Here is a 24,177-nt window from a genome sequence, read left to right on the forward strand (position 1 = left end):
GTATATGTATTTATATGTATGTATGTGTATGTACAGTTGAAGTCGGAAGTTTACATACACCTTAGCCAAATACATTTAAACTCTGTTTTTCACAATTCCTGACATTTAATCCTAGTAAAAATTCCCTGTCAGTTAGGATCACCACTTTATTTTAAGAATGTGAAATGTCAGAATAATAGTAGAGAGAATGATTTATTTCAGCTTTTATTTATTTCATCACATTCCCAGTGGGTCAGAAGTTTACATACACTCAATTAGTATTTGGTAGCATTGCCTTTAAGTTTTTTAACTTGGGTCAAACGTTTTGGGTAGCCTTCCATAAGCTTCCCACAATAAGTTGGGTGAATTTTGGCCCATTCCTCCTGACAGAGCTGCTGTAACTGAGTCAGGTTTGTAGGCCTCCTTGCTCGCACACGCTTTTTCAGTTCTGCCCACACATTTTCTATAGGATTGAGGTCAGGGCTTTGTGATGGCCACTCCAATACCTTGACTTTGTTGTCCTTAAGCCACTTTGCCACAACTTTGGAAGTATGCTTGGGGTGTGCTTGGGGTCATTGTCCATTTGGAAGACCCATTTGCGACCAAGCTTTAACTTCCTGCCTAATGTCTTGAGATGTTGCTACAATATATCCATATAATTTTCCTTCCTCATGATGCCATCTATTTTGTGAAGTGCACCAGTTCCTCCTGTAGCAAAGCACCCTTCACGGTTGGGATGGTGTTCTTCGGCTTGCAAGCAACCCCCTTTTTCCTCCAAACATAACAATGATCATTATGGCCAAACAGTTCTATTTTTGTTTCATGAGACCAGAGGGCATTTCTCCAAAAAGTTCTTTGTCCCCATGTGCAGTTGCAAACCGTAGTCTGGCTTTTTTATGGCGGTTTTAGAGCAGCCGCTTCTTCCTTGCTGAGCAGCCTTTCAGGTTATTTCGATATAGGACTCGTTTTACTGTGGATATAGATAGTTTTGTACCTGTTTCCTCCAGCATCTTCACAAGGTCCTTTGCTGTTGTTCTGGGATTGATTTGCACTTTTCGCACCAAAGTACGTTCATCTCTAGGAGACAGAACGCGTCTCATTCCTGAGCGGTATTACGACTGCGTGGTCCCATGGTGTTTATACTTGCGTACTATTGTTTGTACAGATGAACGTGGTACCTTCAGGCATTTGGAAATTGCTCTCAAGGATGAACCAGACTTGTGGAGGTCTACAATTTTTTCTGCGGTCTTGGCTGATTTCTTTTGATTTTCCCATGATGTCAAGCAAAGAGGCACTGAGCTCGAAGGTAGGCCTTGAAATACATCCACAGGTACACCTCCAATTGACTCAAATGATGTCAATTAGCCTATCAGAAGCTTCTAAAGCCATGACATCATTTTCTGGAATTTTCCAAGCTGTTTAAAGGCACAGTCAACTTAGTGTATGTAAACTTCTGACCCACTGGAATCGTGATACAGTGAATTATAAGTGAAATAATCTGTCTGTAAACAATTGTTGGAAAAATTACTTGTGTCATGCACAAAGTAGATGTCCTAACCGACTTGCCAAAACGATAGTTTGTTAACAAGAAATTTGTGGAGTGGTTGAAAAACAAGTTTTATTGACTAAAACCTAATTGTATGTAAACTTCCGACTTCAACTGTATATGTTTATATATGTATATATATATATATATATATGTATATATATATATATATATATATTTGTGATGCAAACAATTACATTGATGGAAGTTACAATCTTTTTAACATATTTGCAATCCCCATTGTTCTAATTGCATTGCTTCAATATGGAAAACATTGTTAAACCTAGGCTATAGCATTCACACTGATATAAGCGCTAGGCCTACTGTTAATTGTAGTCTGGACATGGACATGCCAAACATAGTCAATAAGCAAGATTCAATTCACTAGGCTATTGATAAGGCCTAAAAAGACAGTGTATAATTCTAATAAAAACAAAACAACAACTTGTTTGAAATAGGCTATGTGTAAATACAGTTTCAGGCACCATAATTGCTTCCTGTGGGCGTATAATCCAGACAAGGCAACTTAGACTATGGAGGGTTTTACATACATCCAAACGTTTCAAAGAGCCAATATAAAGAGAAAGGGGGAATGTCCACTCGCCGTTATACTGCTCACAAATGTAATATTTTTGAAACATCATGGAACCATCTTACAGGTCATATTTGCACTTCTCCAGAAATAGCAGACAAAATTGCATTGCATTTGAGCCATGTACGTTCCTACCATAAACCCATGGATGGTGAATCTTTCTAATACATTTGAAATTGGGCATGTTGGTGCGTTTTTAAGGACACACTTCAAATATTTCCACCCCTCCCACCTCAGCGCAAACAAGATGGCATAAGACAGGTAAATGACCATCCCTGGGGCCAACCCTGGGGCCAGAGCGCTGGCTTTTACAAGTTGAAATTGCCAAAGAGCGTGTGTTTGACACTAGCGCCGCCTTAACGCCAGCCAAAAACAGAGCCTTCATTATCTTACAGGACAGACACCTTTTTTCTCAGATGCCTCAAATAGGACAAAGTTAAGGGTGTGAGGATGGTACACTTTCAATGAGTTATAACCAATGAGATATTACAAATATTCCCTCATGAAGACCTCATAGTATTCAGTACATGAACAACATCACTATTGGCAGCGGCTGTGGCTGTATAAGGTCCTGTGGCTATCCTGAGCTGTATGTAGTGTGTAGTGTGAGCTATCATCTAGCTGTCACCACATTCCCCCAGGGACAGGCCTGTAAAGTCAATTATAACTGAGCCTTTCCCTTATTGGTAAAGCCACATTATGAGATATGGTGTGTGTGTGTTTTTTTTTGTTTGGGGGGTTGTAGGTGTGTGAAGGTGTGTGTGTGTTTTGTTTGTTTGTCAAACGTTGTTCACAACTATGACGGGAGGTGTAATCAAGTCGTACCTCATACTCAAACTCCTCTGTCCTCCCTCCATCAGCTGTCCCCTCATAGTACTCCTGTTCCATGGTGTGGAGAGAGTGACAGCTGTCAGGAAAAAGACAGAGAGGGAAGGAGACAGAAAGAGAATTAGTTAAGAGGGAGCAGTTGTGTGTATTCAAAGAGCCAATGGAAGCCAGGATTCCCCAGAAGAAAATAAAAAAATATATATATACAGTACCAGTCAAAGGTTTGGACACATCTACTCAAGGGTTTTTCTTTATTTTTAATATTTTCTACATTGTAGAACAATAGTGAAGACATCAAAACTATGAAATAACACATATGGAATCAAGTAGTAACCAAAAAAGTGTTAAACAGATGTATGTGTGGTTGAATTTATTCCACCACTGTGTGACTGTTGTCTTTATGTTGCCTTATTGTGTATCACGGTGGCGAATGGTTTATAGAGCAAACAAAAAAAAACAAAAAAAAACAAAATTGGTCATTTAGCAGACACTCTTATCCAGAGCGACTTACAGGAGCAATTAGGGTTAAGTGCCTTGCTCAAGGGCACATCGACAGATTATTCCCCTGTCTGTCACGATCGTCTAACATAGAGGACCAATGCGCAGCGTTGAAGGTGAACATATTTTATTTCTATAAATGATCACACGATCAAAAACACAAACGAAAACGTGACGTCTACGGTTTCACACAAACCGAAATGAACAAGAAACCACAAACACAACGTGAAAGACAGATAGTTAAATATGGCTCCCAATCAGAGACAACGAGCCAACAGCTGACACTCGTTACCTCTGATTGGGAGTCACTCCAACAAAGAAATACAATAACCTAGAACCCACAACAAAACATAGAAACTAACACCCTGGCTCAACATACGAGAGTCCCCCGAGCCAGGGCGTGACAGTACCCCCCCTAAAGGCGCGGACTCCGACCGCGCCAACGAAACACAACAGGGGAGGGACCGGGTGGGCACTCCGCCTAGGCGGCGGATCCGGCTCCAGCGGAACAGGCACGTGCCGTGCCGAACCGACGACGCACACCACAGGCTTGGTGTGGGGAACAGGCACGGGCCGGACAGGGCTGACGAAACGCCCCACAGACTTGGTGCTGGGAGCAGGAGTGGGCCGGACTGGGCTGGCGACGCGCACCACAGACCTGGTGCGGAGAGCAGGAACGGGCAGAGCCGGGCTGACGAGACGCACCACAGACTTGATGCGGGGAGCAGGAACGGGCAGAGCCGGGCTGGGCTGGCGACGCACACCGTAGGCTTGATGCGAGAAGCAGGAACAGGCCGGGCTGGGCTGGCGACGTACACCGTAGGCTTAGTACGTGGAGCAGGAACCGGCCGGGCTGGACTGGCGACGCACACCGTGGGCTTGGTGCGTGGAGTAGGAACAGGCCGGTCCGTACTGGGAACACACACCACTGGCCTTAACCGGGGATCAGGAACGGGCCGGACCGGACTGGTAACACACCTCAGTCTCTCACGCCGTGCCACAACAACTTCCCTCCCTCTACTCGCCAATGGCTCCCGTAATCCGGTAGCCTTCTCTCCACGTCTCCCTGTGGCAGCCTCCTGCTGCCCAGCCGCTCAAGCCATGTGCCCCCCCCCCAAAAACTTTTTGGGGTTGCCTCTCGTCCATCCGACGATGGCCCTGCTGACGCCGTTGCTCCTCTCCTGCCAGGTTCTCCCCCTTCATCGCCCTCCGGTACCGGACGGCCTCCTCCTGCGTAATATGTCCCCAGCCGAGGAGGACATCCACCAGCGTTCTCTCCTGCGGGTGTTCCTGTATACGCTGCTTGGTCCTTTTGTGGTGGGTTCTAGGTTATTGTATTTCTTTGTTGGAGTGACTCCCAATCAGAGGTAACGAGTGTCAGCTGTTGGCTCGTTGTCTCTGATTGGGAGCCATATTTAACTATCTGTCTTTCACGTTGTGTTTGTGGTTTCTTGTTCATTTCGGTTTGTGTGAAACCGTAGACGTCACGTTTTCGTTTGTGTTTTTGATCGTGTGATCATTTATAGAAATAAAATATGTTCACCTTCAACGCTGCGCATTGGTCCTCTATGTTAGACGATCGTGACAGAAGAAACCACCAAGATGGGACCAAGCAGCGTGTTCAGGAGCCATCGCCAGGGAGATCCCTCACAGATCTCCTTCGCCTCCTGGACTGGGTCAAGCCGAGGGAGGAAGACAAGGGCTTGACATTATGGCAGAAGGGCGAGAAGCTGGCGAGGGATATGGAGACGTGGTCCACGGGTAGGAGAGACGCCCGAAATTTTTTAGGGGGGCTCACGACGGCGGACCAGCAGGAGGCCGCGATAGAGCGGTCCAGTGGGTTGCCGGAGAAGGCCGCCGGGTTACGGGGGGCCACTGGTAGAAGAGGGGATGGAAGGTGTGGAGGCACGGCGAGAGGTACTGGCATGTGTTGCCAGTCCGGTCCGGCCCGTTCCAGATCCCGGTGTAGAGCCAGTGGTGTGTGTCCCCAGTACGGTCCGGTCTATTCCTGCTCCCCGCACCGAACCTGCGGTGCGCGTCGCCAGCCCAGTCCGGCCCATTCCTGCTCCCCGCATCAAGCCTGTGGTGCGTCTCGTCAGCCCGGCTCTGCCCGTTCCTGCTCTCCGCACCAGGTCTGTGGTGCGCGTCGCCAGCCCAGTCCGGCCCATTCCTGCCACCCGCACCAAGTCTACGGTGCGCGTCGCCAGCCCGACCCGGCCTGTTCCTGCCACTCGCACCAAACCTACGGTGCGCGTCGCCAGCCCGGTCCGGCCTGTTCCTGCCACCCGCACCAAGTCTACGGTGCGCGTCGCCAGCCCGACCCGGCCTGTTCCTGCCACTCGCACCAAACCTACGGTGCGCGTCGCCAGCCCGGTCCGGCCTGTTCCTGCCACTCGCACCAAGCCAAGGGTGCGAGTCGTCAGCCTGGTCCAGCCCGTTCCTGCTACTCGCACCAAGCCAGGGGTGCAGTCGTCGGCCTGGTCCAGCCCGTTCCTGCTACTCGCACCAAGCCAAGGGTGCGAGTCGTCAGCCTGGTTCAGCTCGTCCCTGCTACTCGCACCAAGCCAAGGGTGCGAGCCGTCAGCCTGATCCAGCCCACTCCTGCTACTCGCACCAAGCCAGGGATGCGAGTCGTCAGCCTGGGGAGGCCCGGTCCCGGCTCCACGCATCAAGCCTAGGGTGCGTTTGGTCGGCCCTGTCCGGCCCGTTCCTGCTCCCGCACCAAGTCTGTGGTGCGTTTGCGTCAGCCCTGTCCGGCCCGGTCCCGCTCTCCGCACCAAGTCAAGGGTGCGCCTCGTCCAGCCCGGTCCGGCCCATTCCTGCTCCCCGCGCCAAGGCAGTGGTGCGCGTCGTCAGCCTGGTAAGGCCCGTTCGTCCTCCACGCACCAAGCCAGGGGGCGCGTGTCGTCAGTCCGGCTCCGGCCAGCGGGGCTAGACAGGACCAGGGGTACTTTGGGGGTTGCAGAGGAGGTGGGGATCAAGGCCGGAGCCAGAGCCACCGCCGAGGAGGTATGCCCGCCCAGCCCCCCCTTGTTTAGCCCGTATTGAGGCGCGGTCGCAGTCCGCGCCTTTAGGGGGGGGTACTGTCACACCCTGGCTCTGGGACTCTTTATGTTGAGCCAGGGTGTGTGCATTCTATGTGTTTATTTCTATGTTGGTAGTTCTGTTGTGTCTATTTCTAGGTTGTTGTATTTGGTTGTTCAAATGACTCCCAATCGGAGGTAACGAGTGTCAGCTGTCGGCTCGTTATCTCTGATTGGGAGCCATATTTAAACTGTGTGTTTTCACCTTGTGGTTGTGGGTTTTTGTTCCGTATCAGTCTTTGTCACTGTGGACTTCACGTATCGTCATTGTTTGTTGTTTTGGTGTTCTATACTTTAATATAATAAAGTCATGTTCGCTCAACGCGCTGCGCTTTGGTCCGCTTCCTTAGACGATCGTGACACTGTCGGCTCGGGGATTAGAACCAGCAACCTTTCGGTTGCTGGCACAACGCTCTTAACCACTAAGCTACCTGCCGCTGATGATCACAACATCGGTTGTAATATGGCTTTTTTCCTGGCTTGGCTTCCCCAGTGATTTTACCCATGCACTGCTACTGAGAGTTTATCTCTCTCACACAATCTCTCTCTTACATACACTGACTGTACGTTTTCTTTGTCTTTTCCCTGCATGCGACCACTAGGACGAGAGGAAGAAAGGATGTGTCAGTGCTGTCTAGGATGATGTTGCATGCTGTTGCATCCCCAGGCATTTCAATGAAATTACCACACACTTACTCCATCTCTCTCTCTCTCTCTTAATATCTCTGTCCTTGAGCCAACTTTGGACAAAGTCCCATGAATTGTATACAGTGTCTATGGAAAGTGAATATATTACTTTACGTGTCTCATGCACAGAGCAAAACAGTTTTGCTTTGGGGGTTTGTAAGGTAATTTTAGAGCATAATGAGTGCTATCAAATACCACACACAATATTTTTGACATAGAGCATTCACTTTGGCACACTGTTGAACATTGAACATATTTAATATATTTCCCATTATAAATTCATTTTCATTGTGTCTGTGAGTACACACAAACACGTGTTAATCTGTCCCAAAACAATCTTCTGGTGACAAAATTAGCCTTGTAAACGTCAAAATGTTTTATCCTCTGGCACCACAATATTGCAGCACATCGTAACATTGTTGGCTATGTGTGTTTGTGTGTGCATGTGCATGCGTATTTGTGTGTGTGTGTGTGTACATTGAACACAATTACACAGCTTTACTGCCCACGTTCAAAACCCAGGGAAACAAACATTTGTTGTATCTATAAAATGTGCCGTAATCTTGCCGTCTGCACCTGATCGCAGATGAAGAGGAGAAAATGTATATTTTATGGGTCACATTGATTACATTTAGGAGTCTAGCCCGGGGCTATAACTAGGCTGTGAATGAATGTTGCACTGTATTGCCAGGTTTTATTAGTCCATTCTGTTTAATCACCTTGTAAACCTTCCATGAAACCAAATGGCTATGCCAAGCAGCACCAATTATTACAAGCAGGCCCTGTGGGTAGTGATGCTACTGAGTTATGGAGAAAATATCTTATATTATGAAGGAACAAAGGGTTGGATCTCCTCAGGTTTAAAGGGTTGGGTCTGGTCATGTTGTTGGTTGATGTATATCAGTGACACATGAAGATTGGTCATAGCTTAACATGGTTAGTCTCAATTTGAAACAGACCATTTTTCTTTCTGAAACATGATAGTCTTTTATTACAGACTAGTATAAAAAAAATCTAATCTCTGAAAGCGAAGCACTTCATGTAACGCCAACTCTCCAACTGCCATTGGATATTTGATGTGTTTAATGTAACTCCAGCTGATGTTAGATACTTGATTAATTTTATGTGGGCTCCCGAGTGGCGCAGCGGTCTAAGGCACTGCATCTCAGTGCTTGAGGCGTCACTACAGACCCCCTGGTTTGATTCCAGGCTGTATCACAACCGGCCGTGATTGGGAGTCCCATAGGGCGGCACACAATTGGCCCAGCGTTGTCCGGGTTTGGCCGGTGTAGGCCGTCATTGTAAATAAGAATTTGTTCTTAACTGACTTGCCTAGTTAAATGAAGATAAAATAAAAAATTTAACTCCAACTGATATTGTATACTTGAATCCAAGACAATTAATTATCCATGTGATGTTGTTGGAATTAATTATCAACTTAATATACTGTATCCCTCGTTCACAGAGATTCAATTAGCTTCTCAGCTTTGTGTAGAGAAGCCCCTTGAACAGCTTATATTTCACTCTCAGTCCCTAAAGAAGAAACCCAGACATTCTTTATGCTAAACTTTATCTTGATCTTAGTTTTCCTCCCCTTAGAGATGAATACAATATGAAGAAAAACAAAAGGAAAGAGAAAATACTGAAACCATTTGTCTTTTGTTGTCTTCAAGGAAACCCCCAGTTGATACTTGAAACTCTAAATTGTGAGGGCCTACCTCGAGTATTTGAGATGCTTTTGAATACAGGCCCAGATCAGATCTTACCTGTCAGACAGCAGGAAGGGGCAGATGTCAGGCACGGGAGGGGTGGTGGCTCGGAGCTTGGCCAGGGCCATGATATGTTCGAAGGTGATGTCTGTCTGCGTGCACATGTCCACCACGTCCACTTCCTGAGTGGAGTTAACACGGCCAGCAGTGTTCCTCCTGAGGACCTGCACCACGATGGGGTCCTTGGCAGAGCGGAACGCCTCCACAGCCTCGTCATGACTGGCCTTGGAGAGGTCCTTTCCATTCACCTGCACAGGACAGGAGATAATACAGTTAGAAATAAAGAGACTGTAAAGCCCTTTATGACTACTGTTGATGCAGGGCTTTTCCCGCTCACTTGTAGAAAACAGGGGAGATTACAGTTACTGTAACACTGTTTACTGAATTCATGAAAAGACAAAGGTTACAGAGGACAGGAGAGATTTGTCAGGCACATACACATGAGGCAGTTGACCTGTCAGTTTTACATGTGGTTAATCAGATAATACCTCACTATAAGCAGGGTGGTATTATACCAAAAGCGTTGTGTGTTATTATACCATTTTAGTAGATGACCAAAGCCATTGACTCATTGGTGTAAAGCCATGTCTAAGAGGATTTATGTCTATTAGTTTATTATGTGCTATTAGGTAATTATGTGCGTCATGCCAATCTCATTTCAATATTTCAAAAAGCAAGAAGGGAAAACAAATAGGAAAACTGTGAGGGAATGGATGATGTCAGTGGCTTTGAGTTAATGGACTGCCTGCAGTATGTGAGGTCTTTCCTCTGAGTTGCTGGGAATTGATTGTGATCTTTGGGGGGTATTTTGGGAGTTGTTGAGATTTGTGGGTTAAGGCAGGTTCCGCATCAGCGGGATACCACCTGGGTAACCCATGGCCACTCCCTGAGTCACTTGAACATGCATGATGTCATGTTCATAGGAACACAGCAGATACCTAACTAACATTCTCATGGTGCTGAGGGTGTAGGGTAAAGTTGCCCATAGAGGCTGATCTTGCATGATGTCATGTTCATAGGAACACAGCAGATACCTAACTAACATTCTTATGGTGCTGAGGGTGTAGGGTAAAGTTGCCCATAGAGGCTGATCTTGCATGATGTCATGTTCATAGGAACACAGCAGATACCTAACTAACATTCTTATGGTGCTGAGGGTGTAGGGTAAAGTTGCCCATAGAGGCTGATCTTGCATGATGTCATGTTCATAGGAACACAGCAGATACCTAACTAACATTCTTATGGTGCTGAGGGTGTAGGGGTAAAGTTGCCCATAGAGGCTGATCTTGCATGATGTCATGTTCATAGGAACACAGCAGATACCTAACTAACATTCTTATGGTGCTGAGGGTGTAGGGTAAAGTTGCCCATAGAGGCTGATCTTGCATGATGTCATGTTCATAGGAACACAGCAGATACCTAACTAACATTCTTATGGTGCTGAGGGTGTAGGGTAAAGTTGCCCATAGAGGCTGATCTTGGGTCAGTTACACATTTCCCCACTAGTGGTTTGGGTTAAGATTGGGGGAGGGGAAGCTGATCCTCGATCTGTACCTAGGGGAAACTTCACCCTGCAGCGGTGCTGAGACCATTGCAATATGACTAATAAGCTTTTCACCACAACTACAGACATCTTATTGATTCTTAATAAACGAACACAATAAACAATGCGTACAAGAACAATAGGATAAACTGATGGCATCAGTCAAGTTTGAGTAAAGCCCTCAGTTCTACACATGGACGCTCCAGTAGTTCTACATCACTGCATCATCATGAGAGTCAGACAGTAGGCCTACCAAACAGAGTAAACTGTTTTCTGTCAGAGTGAAAAACGTTTACACTGCAGCTGGCACCTATGGAGAAAATCATTGGTTAATTTAGCCCAGTAATTGGACTGGAAAGGTAAGCATGCTGAAATACCTCAGAGAATGTATTTCGGTATAATGCTGAAAACAGAGATTATAATTTAGATAGTCTCTCCCAAAACAGTACATACATACAGCACAATTCTCTTGCAGTTGTATTGAAATTACGGCTTTCAGTTGTAGCGTTATGCCTGCGTGGCACGACTGTTCATGGAATAGGTTGGAATGAAACGATCAACTGGAAAATATAACTTTCTCATCTGCATTACAAGTCAGTAGAACACACAACAACACACCTCAAGCTTGCTAACAACAGTTATCTTGATAGTGCATGTATGCCACTTAGCAGACACTTTTATCCAAAGTGACTACAGCATCGTGGGTAACTGAACCCACAACCTTGGCATTACAAGCGCCATGCTCCTACCAACTGAGCCGCACAGGACCACAGCATGTCCGTGATAAGTTTGTCTCTGATGTCTCCAATCCCTCATCTCTAAAGACAGGTGTAAGTGAGGAAGCTTTCACCTTCTTTCCATGATCAGGTCTTCCAATCAGAGAATGCCCTACAAACACACAACTTATTTCCAGCCATAACTGGAGGTGATAAATAAAGTGGTCCGTTCCTCTGGTTTTTGGAGTGACCGTTGTGTGACGTGATGTTGCATTAATCACCCGAGAGATAAACTGGGTCAACACGACGACTGGAGAAGACTGTAGCACTCCCTCGCCATCCCTCCTCTATCCCCCACTCTCTCCCCCAAAACCTGCTTTTCTTTGTGGCCAGTCAGCAGTTGCTATATACTGCTCTGCTACAGACCTCATACGTTGTGCAAAAAAAAAACTAGGACTTTGAATAATTAGGCTAGCCCATATAGTACCTACATTTGGTCTGAACCAGCTCTTCTCTCTCTCTCTCTCTCTCTCTCTCTCTCTCTCTCTCTCTCTCTCTCTCTCTCTCTCTCTCTCTCTCTCTCTCTCTCTCTCTCTCTCTCTCTCTCTCTCTCTCTCTCTCTCTCTCTCTCTCTCTCTCTCTCTCTCTCTCCCCCCTAACCTCTCTCTCTCTCTCTCTCTCTCTCTCAATTCAATTTAAGGGCTTCATTGGCATGGGAAACGTATGTTAACATTGCCAAAGCAAGTGAAATAGATAATAAACAATAAAAAATGAACAGTAAACATTACACTCAGAAGTTCCAAAAGAATAAAGACATTTCAAATGTCATATTATGTATATATACAGTGTTGTAACAATGTGCAAATAGTTCAAGTACAAATGGGAAAATAAATAAACATAAATATGGGTTGTATTTACAATGTTGTTTGTTCTTCACTGGTTGCCCTTTTCTTGTGGCAACAGGTCACAAATCTTGCAGCTGTGATGGCACACTGTGGTTTATCACCCAGTAGATAAGGGAGTTTATCAAAATTGGGTTTGTTTTCTAATTCTTTGTGAATCGCTGTAATCTGAGGGAAATATGTGTCTCTAATATGGTCATACATTTGGCAGGAGGTTAGGAAGTGCAGCTCAGTTTCCACCTCATTTTGTGGGCAGTGTGCTCTCTTGAGAGCCAGGTCTGCCTACGGCAGCCTTTCTCAATAGCAAGGCTATGCTCACTGAGTATGTACATAGTCAAAGCTTTCCTTAAGTTTGGGTCAGTCACAGTGGTCAGGTATTCTGCCACTGTGTACTCTCTGTTTAGGGCCAAATAGCATTCTAGTTTGCTCAGTTTTTTTGTTTGTTCTTTCCAATGTGTCAAGTAATTCTCTTTTTGTTTTCTCATAATTTGTTTGGGTCTAATTGTGTTGTTGTTGTTGTTGTCCTGGGGCTCTGTGGGGTCTGTTTGTGTTTGTGAACAGAGCCCCAGGACCAGCTTACTTAGGGGACTCTTCTCCAAGTTCATCTCTCTGTAGATGATGGCTTTGTTATGGAAGGTTTGGGAATCGCTTCCTTTTAAATGGTTATAGAATTTAACGGCTCTTTTCTGGATTTTGATAATTAGCGGGTATTGGCCTAATTCTGCTCTGCATGCATTATTTGGTGTTTTTCGTAGTACACTGAGGATATTTTTGAAGAATTCTGCATGCAGAGTCTCAATTTGTCCCATTTTGTGAATTCTTGGTTGGTGAGCAGACCCCAGACCACAACCATAAAGGGCAATGGGTTCTATAACTGATTCAAGTATTTTTAGCCAGATCCTAATTGGTATGTCAAATTTTATGTTCCATTTGATGGCATAGAAGGCCCTTCTTGCTTTGTCTCTCAGATTGTTCACAGCTTTGTGGAAGTTACAGTTGGGAAAAAAAGTATTTAGTCAGCCACCAATTGTGCAAGTTCTCCCACTTAAAAATATTTTCATCATAGGTACACGTCAACTATGACAGACAAAATGTGAAAAAAAATCCAGAAAATCACATAGTAGGATTTTTTATGAATTTATTTGCAAATGATGGTGGAAAATAAGTATTTGGTCAATAACAAAAGTTTCTCAATACTTTGTTATATAACCTTTGTTGGCAATGACACAGGTCAAACGTTTTCTGTAAGTCTTCACAAGGTTTTCACACACTGTTGCTGGTATTTTGGCCCATTCCTCCATGCAGATCTCCTCTAGAGCAGTGATGTTTTGGGGCTGTCGCTGGGCAACACAGACTTTCAACTCCCTCCAAAGATTTTCTATGGGGTTGAGATCTGGAGACTGGCTAGGCCACTCCAGGACCTTGAAATGCTTCTTACGAAGCCACTCCTTCGTTGCCCGGGCGGTGTGTTTGGGATCATTGTCATGCTGAAAGACCCAGCCACGTTTCATCTTCAATGCCCTTGCTGATGGAAGGAGGTTTTCACTCAAAATCTCACGATACATGGCCCCATTCATTATTTCCTTTACACGGATCAGTCATCCTGGTCCCTTTGCAGAAAAACAGCCCCAAAGCATGATGTTTCCACCCCCATGCTTCACAGTAGGTATGGTGTTCTTTGGATGCAACTCAGCATTCTTTGTCCTCCAAACACGACGAGTTGAGTTTTTACCAAAAAGTTATATTTTGGTTTCATCTGACCATATGACATTCTTCCAATCCTCTTCTGGATCATCCAAATGCACTCCAGCAAACTTCAGACGCGCCTGCTTAAGCAGGGGGACACGTCTGGCACTGCAGGATTTGAGTCCCTGGCGGCGTAGTGTGTTACTGATGGTAGGCTTTGTTACTTTGCTCTGTTCAAGCAGACTGTGATTTTGCTGTGGTCTGATAGGGGTGTCAGTGGGCTGACTGTGAACGCTCTGAGAGACTCTGGGTTGAGGTCAGTGATAACGTAGTCTACAGTACTACTGCCAAGAGATGAGCTATAGGTGTACCTACCATAGGAGTCCCCTCGAAGCCTACCATTGACTATGTACATACCCAGTGTGCGACAGAGCTGCAGGAGTTGTGACCCGTTTTTGTTGGTTATGTTGTCGTAGTTGTGCCTAGGGGGGCATATGGGGGAGGGAATGCTGTCACCTCCAGGTAGGTGTTTGTCCCCCTGTGTGCTGAGGGTGTCAGGTTCTTGTCCAGTTCTGGCATTTAGGTCGCCACAGACTAGTACATGTCCCTGGGTCTGGAAATGATTGATTTCCCCCTCCAGGATGGAGAAGCTGTCTTCATTAAAGTATGGGGATTCTAGTGGGGGGATATAGGTAGCACACAGGAGGAAATGTTTCTCTGTTGAGATAATTTCTAACCAAAATGTCTAATAGAGTGAGTTAGAGAGAGAGAGAACCTCTCTCTGTCTGTCTGTCTGTCTGTCTGTCTGTCTGTCTGTCTGTCTGTCTGTCTGTCTGTCTGTCTGCCTGTCTGTCTGTCTGTCTGTCTGTCTGTCTGTCTGTCTGTCTGTCTGTCTGTCTGTCTGTCTGTCTGAAGAACCTAGCTAACTAATTCTCTAACAGAACAGAGGCCATGCCTGAAGAAGGAAACAAAGGAGTTGTACCAGATAAATAAGGATGCCAATGGCGTATGACAATCCTGGAGAAAAATGATCAATTTTCCAACCAACCAGCTCTCCCTCTGGTCTCTGGTACAGTCTGTCCTGCCTGGACTCTCGTCTGCATCCCAAATGGCACACTACTCCCTACATAGTGCAATACTTTTTGACCAGAGCCCTATGGAACCAGGGGAAACACACACACACACACACCACACACACACACACACACACTCACACACACACACATCAACACCAGAGAGGAGGATGGAGGGATTTTCTCTTTCGTAGATTTTCACCAGGATGGTCCAGATGGAACAATTAATCTCCAATCAACAAACTGAATATGAACTAACTCAGGCTGTCCCACTGGGCACAGATGTCAGTTCAACATCCATTTTTGATTTACATTTGGTTGAGATGTCAACTAACGTGAATTCAACATGAAATCAACAGAACATTTCACCATGACATTGGATTTAGGTTCAAAGTTGGGTAAAAATAATATATAATTCCCTTACAGTTTTCCACTACGATTCAACATCATCACATTTAATTTTTGTTGTAGAAATGACGTGGCAACAACGTTGATTCAACCAGTTTTTGTCCAGTGTGGTGTGTCTGCGTGCATGTTGTATGTCCCGTTTATACTCACTGTCCTGGTTAGTGTGGATCTATCCATCTATTACATTTGTAACTATAGCTAGATATTCATACAGTCTTTTATGATTTCATCACACAGATTTCATCACAGTTCCACTGTCATAAACTCTACATTTACATTTTAGTCATTTAGCAGATGCTCTTATCCAGAGCGACTTAGTGCATTCATCAAGATAGCTAGGTGGGACGACCTCTACTCTCCAGTGTGTATAGAAAGCATGCAAATCCATATTAATTCACAAACACACACTGGTAAACAAAAGCTGTTCGCAACAAATTATTTAGCAGAACTGTGGTGTTGATAGTTTCAAACCGTAGCTCCAAGAAACGCCATATGTCTACAACCGCTCCATTCATTCATAAAGAGTCAATATGAATTATCGTTATGCAGCAACAGACAGCAACTTTGTTTGTTCATAGCAATGACTGTATGCTTCCAAGACCATGGCCATTTGAAATATCAATGGACTTGGAAAGAAAAAGGGACACCGTGGGATGGAGGGATGGAAGAATTGAATGTCTGGAGTGTGGCACATCTGTTTTGTGTTTGCAGATGGATACACAGCAGAGAACAGTGTTTTCATTCAAAGCCCATGAGAGGACGACCACCGCCTCTCTCAACAAATGCAATACACTGGCTTACTGGAGTGAAATGGCAAGATGAAACCTGTTTCTCTCTCTCTCTCTATTGACATATTGACAAAGAGTGCTGAAAAACAAAAATACTTTCTGTCCAACCATAAAAGCAAACCATTACTTTGTTGAACTTTTATAGATCTGATTTAGGTAAGCAAGATTTGGACCAAATCACTGCCATTTATTGAAGACTTACATGTTTAAACAGATATTCGCCCCATGGTTCTATGAAATGTAGTTGAAGACGCAAAGTATCTCAAAGTGTCTCATCTTGCCTCATAGAACTATCTAGAATCAAACCTCAGTTGAAGGTATAAGGAAGGAAGCCATGAGAGTACAGGCTTTGACTAGAGGCTTTGCCTCCTTAGTCGGCTCTGTCTTATTGATCACAGAATCCCCATCAATATCTTCACAAAGTCGATGTCCGCGCCCACTCGGAAATCGAATTAGCATACTAAAAAAATCCCCATCAAAATCCATTTTTTTAAAGCTAGAGATTTCAGTTTTTCTGCATGGGCTGCATCTCAATCCACCACATCCGCCGATGTTGGCCTTCCGCATCTGCACTTGAAGGTGCCATGGCTACAGCGGTGTTTGTCCGAGCTTTCCTGACCTTTCTTAAATCTCTCAGATATAGGAGAGACACTTTAAAACATACATCCTTTTGATTTTTTTTTTTTACTATCTGTTTTGCCATGTATGAATGAATGGCTTACTCAATGTGTTTCTATGGGGCTAATAGCACTAAAGCCAAATTCAATGTTTCATCAAATAATTTGTTTTATATTTTTATTTGATACATACATGGGTCAAAAAATTGAAAATCAAATAGCAAAATGATCCATGGTATGACCATCTTAAAACAATTCCATATGTTAGCTTAGTAGAACCCCCCTCCACAGGCTTAGACTCTAGGCGACAGAGCAGACTGTACTGACAGACAGGTGGGGAATCAGACAGGGCTTTATCCACTAAGATGTCAACTTCAGCCCTGTCTGATGCCTCTGTGTATGTGTTTGTGTGTGTCTGTGTGTGTGTGTGTGTGTGTGTGTGTGTTGTGTGTGTTGCTGTGTGCCAGAGTCTTTCAGTCAGTGGGTAACAGCAGCAGGCGTAAAGCTCCTCTCAGCTAGAATGGATTACTGACAGGGACTGGAGTGATTGATGTACTTCTGTTCTGTGAAAGGCAATAGCAGCTCAAAGCCATAGACTCTAATATACCATTAGCTTTTTATGGTTTACAGTAAACCACATACATAATTTAACTGCCTCAGCACCGCACACTGTGCGTTAATTAAGTGTTTTTATTTGTAATTTAAGATAGTTTAGATGTGGTTCTCTTGTATATTGGATTTTGGATCACAAGCAGGTAAATCTCTAAAAGAACATGTCATGAATTGAAAAGACTGCTTTCCTCTGCAGTGTAGATAGATAGAGCACGTGTTATTTGTAATTTTTATATTTTGAATCACTGACATGCAGGTAAAGGATTACCATTACGTGTATTGAATTGAAAATATTGATTTCTTCTGGCAGTAGATGCATATCTCTGCTGTGAAATGTCTCCTCTATCCTACTGGTTAAGTTTGAGTGGCAGCCTTGTGGGTTTTATTAAGCGTAGGCAGATGGAGAGAGAGAAAGAGAGCGAGAGACGGAGAGAGAGAGTAACATGTAGGTCATTCAGCCTCGGGAGCATAGCGCTTACAGCCGTTGATTACACGGCTGTTCCATCAACCCCCTGTGGGGACAGGTGAGACGGCCCCAGAGCTGTAGGACAAGGCCAGCTGTGTGGAGACAGCAGATAAAGCTGGAGCTGTACGGGATGGAGGACAGAGGAGTTTACCCACCCGCCAGAGAAGATGAAGAGGGAAGATAGGGAGCCTTGGTCTGTACAGCTGTGCTCCATAGATAGGCATACTGCAACCACAGGACAGTGGCTTGAAGTCTCGCACTGCTAATAGAAAAAATGGTGTGTGTGTGTAAACAGCATTACGTCAGCCACAGTTTTCCCCAACTGGGCTAGACAACAATAGGATTCACAACACAATGAGGAGGGAGGGAGGGAGGGAGGGAGGGAGGGAGGGAACTCAGCATCAGTGCTGCCAGCTACTGTGTGACGCTCCAAGTTCATTAATGAATAGCAAACGCACTGTCAACTGTCGTCTTTGAGCTGCACCGAGGATTCAATTGACATTTTCATGAATCAAATACAATTGAGAAGTGGCATAACATTCCCCCTCCTGTTTCCTCAAAGGTAATTCCCTATTCTGGCCTGTGATTGTCAAGTGAATGTGACTGCTGCCCTGCTCTCTACCCCATCTCGGCGAAGAAAGAAGTGTGTGTGTGTGCAGAAAAAGGCTGGGATTCCTAATCGCAATGCCAAAATGTCTCCTTTCAATAATAAGTGTCAGATTAAAACAGGAGTAGCGGTCCGCTACAGTTAAGATGCTATGACTGCATAATCACCTCTAGACACAGACAGAGAGACAGAGTTAGAGAAATAGAAAAATGGAGAGAGAGAGATCGGACCAAAATGAGACACTCTATGAGCGATTCCCCGAGCTATAGCCCTAACTACTATCCTTGCTGCTCCAGTGACATGGAACTTCACAAAAAAAAAAGACCAGCAGCCCACTAGGGAAATTTGACAATCCACCCCAACATCTCAACATGAACCAACTAACATCCCTCCTTTAACCCTTCGCCTACGTTGAGTCCCAAATAGCACCCTATTCCCCATATAGTGGGCCATGGTCAAAAGTAGTGCACTATATGGGGAATAGGGTGCTATTTGGGAGTCGACCAACATAAAACACACTGCATTAGGGACTCCCGGGCTGTTTTTTTACATTAAAATACCTACTCACTTGGTCTTTCTGTCGGGAGTTTTATGCCCGTGGAACATTTGATCAATTCCACCAATTTCCTCTCTCTAAACTCAGCCTTATAACCGTGAGTGATGCTCACTTTGTTGCATAATACCCTCGCACCCTGAATTCCCATATCTGTTGTCAACTTGCACTGTGATCCATGGGCGGCCTTAAATAGATTATTCTGTACTTTAGAATAGTTTTTAGCCAGTAGTTCTGAAAGTGGTCCCCAAAAATGGTGTACTACGTCACTTATGTGCAGATATGTGCACCATGTCATTGCTCTCTCTTTCTCTCGCTCTGAACCACATTGTCTTGAACTCGAATTGCTAGAGGGCTGGCCCACATGGGGGAAAATGTAGAGAAAACGACGCTGCACATCTTCCAGTAAACAGTCACTTTTAAACTAGGGATTTCGTGGCTAATTGAGGTAAGAGAGTAATTCTGCTCATAGATGATGCATGTATGAACTACACATTGTCAGAGCACCTTACCGATCACTGCACCTGTACACAGCCCATCTGAAATTAGCCCACCCAACTACCTCATCCCTATATTGTTATTTATTTTGCTCTTTTGCACCCCAGTATCTCTATTTGCACATAATTTCTTGCACATCTAGCATTCCAGTGTTAATACTAATTGTAATTATTTTGCACTATAGCCTATTTATTGCCTTACCTCCATAACTTGCTACATTTGCACACACTGTATATATATTTTCTGTTGTATTTTTTTGACTTTATGTTTTTTTACCCCATATGTAACTGGCTTACCTGGTTAAATAAAGGTGAAAATAAAAAATAAAATAAAATAAAAACATTGACCACATTCAGCACAAAGCGAGAGGTTTAAAAAATACTTACTAGTTGCCAAAGTTTCGGAGCATCTCTTTAAGCAAGTGTTTTGTGTTATCCAATTTGAAGCCATTGTAGTAATTTATTTGCAAGGACAACTATTAAAAAGTGTAGCAATCTATTCCAGCACTGACCTATGTTCAATGTCAAAGACTTAACAATAGGCAAAGACAGCTCCTTGAATTTGAATGGAATGTGCAATGATCTTTATAAAGAAACCATCCATAACAACCAGCCATTATCTCTCCTCTACTCTAGGTTGGGGGTGATGGAGGGAGGCCCACTGCTAGTCTCTGGCAGGCTGCTTTGGGGTCATTGCTGCTAGGTTAATGTAATACAGAGAGCCTGAAGGAGCACCAGCCTCCGGGTCTGGATAGATAAGCATCCTACCAAGAAGAATCACATGTAATCAAACACACACTGTAACCACACAGTATGCAGGCACACACACACAGCTGAGTTAACAGCATGTCATGCGTAGGGAAGCTAGTTAAGCATTGAGAACACATTTTTCAATCACATATAGTCCATGTAGATGTAACTGGATATTGTATTGTTGCTCGGGCTTAATGCTTCTGAGGTGCTTCTGAAGCACAAAGTCTGCATCCCAAATGGCACCTTATTTCCTACATAGTGCCCTACCCTATGTCCCTTGTCAGAAGTAGTGCACTATATAGGGAATAGGGTGCCAATCGGGATGCAGACCAAACATCTCTCATGTTCAGCAGCTTATTGCCACTTTACCATGAAATTAGATCAATAAACTACTTAATCTTCATCCCCAACAGATTACCGGCAAATACGAGGAGCATAATTACAGTATCCTATTTCAGCTGAGTTATGAATTTCTACTGCTGTGGATTCCAAACAGTGTGTCTGTGTGTGAGTGTGTGTGTGTGTGTGTGTTAATCAGCTTTTTCAAGGTTAATGATACATATACAGTATGTAGATAGCGTAAAATGATTTAGAGATGCATGGTTAACTTCTCTGCTTTAAATTCCATGTCTTACTATCTTCAAATTTGTTTTAATCTAAAAGATAGCGAGGATGTCAAATTACGGAGAATTACACCACTTGCCTAAATTACTAAATAATGTCTGTACAGCCTCCTTCTCGATGACTGATAATGGCTGTAGCTATATGTTGTACAAATCAGCAGAACGGCCAGGCAGCTTTGTGTAGAAAGATGTTGTAAGGAAGTAATGGTGCCACCCATTTGCTGACTGTGTAAAACTAGGAGGAGAGGGCACTGTCGTGGAACATCTCTTCACTGAATGCTGCATCTTTGAAAAGAGAGGAGGGAGGAGAAAAGAGAGGAGGGAGGAGAAAAGAGAGGATGGAGGAGAAAAGAGAGGAGGGAGGAGAAAAGAGAGGAGGGAGGAGAAAAGAGAGGATGGAGGAGAAAAGAGAGGAGGGAGGAGAAAAGAGAGGATGGAGGAGAAAAGAGAGGAGGGAGGAGAAAAGAGAGGAGGGAGGAGAAAAGAGAGGAGGGAGGAGAAAAGAGAGGAGGGAGGAGAAAAGAGAGGATGGAGGAGAAAAGAGAGGAGGGAGGAGAAAAGAGAGGAGTGGCCTGTGCAGTAAATGGCCTTTCCAAGGTTTGAATGAAAGTCATTATCTATCTTCTCTAGTCCAATATAAATGTTTGTGTTCAGTTCTGTGCTACTGCCCAGAAACTATATTACCTCTCCAACACTGAATGGAGATTTAAGCTATAGTCCCAGAGCTGTGTTTGTATAAGGCACATTTAACCTCTATGGGGATCGGAGTCCCGAATATGGGACGGTTGAGCTAACGTGTGCTAATGTGATTAGCATGACTGTTGGAAGTAACAGCAAACTTTTCAGGACATAGACATGTATTATATGGATAGAAAGCTTAAATTCTTGTTAATCTAACTGCACCGTCCAATGTACAGTAGGTATTACAGTGAAAAAATACCATGCTATTGTTTTTTTGTTTTTTTAGGGAGTAGATCAGCTTTAATATTGCAGATAGATTGTAACTTCTATCAATGTAATTGTCTGCATCACTTCCAATCCCCCATATGTTTTTTTTTTCTCACAAATATATATATACAGTGGGGAGAACAAGTATTTGAAACACTGCCGATTTTGCAGGTTTTCCTACTTACAAAGCATGTAGAGGTCTGTACTTTTTATCATAGGTACACTTCAACTGTGAGAGACGGAATCTAAAACAGAAAATCCAGAAAATCACATTGTATGATTTTTAAGTAATTAATTTGCATTTTATTGCATGACATAAGTATTTGATACATCAGAAAAGCAGAACTTAATATTTGGTACAGAAACATTTGTTTGCAATTACAGAGATCATACGTTTCCTGTAGGTCTTGACCAGGTTTGCACACACTGCAGCAGGGATTTTGGCCCACTCCTCCATACAGACCTTCTCCAGATCCTTTAGGTTTCGGGGCCTGTCGCTGGGCAATACGGACTTCAGCTCCCTCCAAAGATTTTCTATTGGGTTCAGGTCTGGAGATTGGCTAGGCCACTCCAGGACCTTGAGATGCTTCTTACGGAGCCACTCCTTAGTTGCCCTGGCTGTGTGTTTCGGGTCGTTGTCAAGCTGGAAGACCCAGCCATGACCCATCTTCAATGCTCTTACTGAGGGAAGGAGGTTGTTGGCCAAGATCTCGCGATACATGGCCCCATCCATCCTCCCCTCAATACGGTGCAGTTGTCCTGTCCCCTTTGCAGAAATGTATCCCCAAAGAATGATGTTTCCACCTCCATGCTTCACGGTTGGGATGGTGTTCTTGGGGTTGTACTCATCCTTCTTCTTCCTCCAAACACGGCGAGTGGAGTTTAGACCAAAAAGCTCTATTTTTGTCTCATCAGACCACATGACCATCTCCCATTCCACCTCTGGATCATCCAGATGGTCATTGGCAAACTTCAGACGGGCCTGGACATGCGCTGGCTTGAGCAGGGGGACCTTGCGTGCACTGCAGGATTTTAATCCATGACGGCGTAGTGTGTTACTAATGCTTTTCTTTGAGACTGTGGTCCCAGCTCTCTTCAGGTCATTGACCAGGTCCTGCCGTGTAGTTCTGGGCTGATCCCTCACCTTCCTCATGATCATTGATGCCCCACGAGGTGAGACCTTGCATGGAGCCCCAGACCGAGGATGATTGACCGTCATCTTGAACTTCTTCCATTTTCTAATAATTGCGCCAACAGTTGTTGCCATCTCACCAAGCTGCTTGCCTATTGTCCTGTAGCCCATCCCAGCCTTGTGCAGGTCTACAATTTTATCCCTGATGTCCTTATACAGCTCTCTGGTCTTGGCCATTGTGGAGAGGTTGGAGTCTGTTTGATTGAGTGTGTGGACAGGTGTCTTTTATACAGGTAACGAGTTCAAACAGGTGCAGTTAATACAGGTAATGAGTGGAGAACAGGAGGGCTTCTTAAAGAAAAACTAACAGGTCTGTGAGAGCCGGAATTCTTCCTGGTTGGTAGGTGATCAAATACTTGTGTCATGCAATAAAATGAAAATTAATTACTTAAAAATCATACAATGTGATTTTCTGGATTTTTGTTTTAGATTCAGTCTCTCACAGTTGAAGTGTACCTATGATAAAAAATACAGACCTCTACATGCTTTGTAAGTAAGAAAACCTGCAAAATCGGCAGTGTATCAAATACTTGTTCTCCCCACTGTATATACATACACATACATACACATACATATACACATACATAGAGTTGAAGTCGGAAGTTTACATACACTTAGGTTGGAGTCATTAAAACTCATTTTTCAACCACAAATTTATTTTTAACAAACTATAGTTTTGGCAAGTCGGTTAGGATATCTACTTTGTGCATGACACAAGTAATTTTTCCAACAATTGTTTACAGACAGATTATTTCACTTATAATTCATTGTATCACAATAGCAATGGGTCAGAAGTTTACATACAATAAGTTGACTGTGCCTTTAAACAGCTTGGACAATTCCAGAAAAAATGATGTCATGGCTTTAGAAGCTTCTGATAGGCTAATTGACATCATTTGATTCAATTGGAGGTGTACCTGTGGATGTATTACAATGCCTACCTTCAAACTCAGTGCCTCTTTGCTTGACATCATGGGAAAATCAAAATAAATCAGCCAAGACCTCAGAAAAATAATTGTAGACCTCCACAAGTCTGGTTCATCCTTGGGAGCAATTTCCAAACGCCTGAAGGTACCACGTTCATCTGTACAAACAATAGTATGCAAGTATAAACACCATGGGACCATGCAGTCGTCATACCGCTCAGGAAGGAGACGCATTCTGTCTCCTAGAGATGAACGTACTTTGGTGCAAAAAGTGCAAATCAATCC

The 24,177-nt window shown here is 44.2% G+C and overlaps 1 protein-coding gene across 2 annotated transcripts in view; it reads right to left on the minus strand.

The window, feature by feature from the left end:
- The window catches only part of LOC121577052 (PDZ domain-containing RING finger protein 4-like), a 117,824-nt gene that overhangs the window by 49,518 nt on the left and 44,129 nt on the right, over window positions 1-24,177 (minus strand). For both annotated transcript variants that reach the window (XM_041890767.1, XM_041890766.1), the window contains exons 2-3: window positions 8,980-9,230; window positions 2,943-3,024 (exon numbers count right to left, since the gene is read on the minus strand). In XM_041890767.1, coding sequence (XP_041746701.1) covers window positions 2,943-3,024; window positions 8,980-9,230 — 333 coding nt within the window. The remainder of the gene's footprint in view (window positions 1-2,942; window positions 3,025-8,979; window positions 9,231-24,177) is intronic.

Source organism: Coregonus clupeaformis, chromosome 11, assembly GCF_020615455.1.
Source record: "Coregonus clupeaformis isolate EN_2021a chromosome 11, ASM2061545v1, whole genome shotgun sequence".
NCBI lineage: Eukaryota > Metazoa > Chordata > Actinopteri > Salmoniformes > Salmonidae > Coregonus > Coregonus clupeaformis.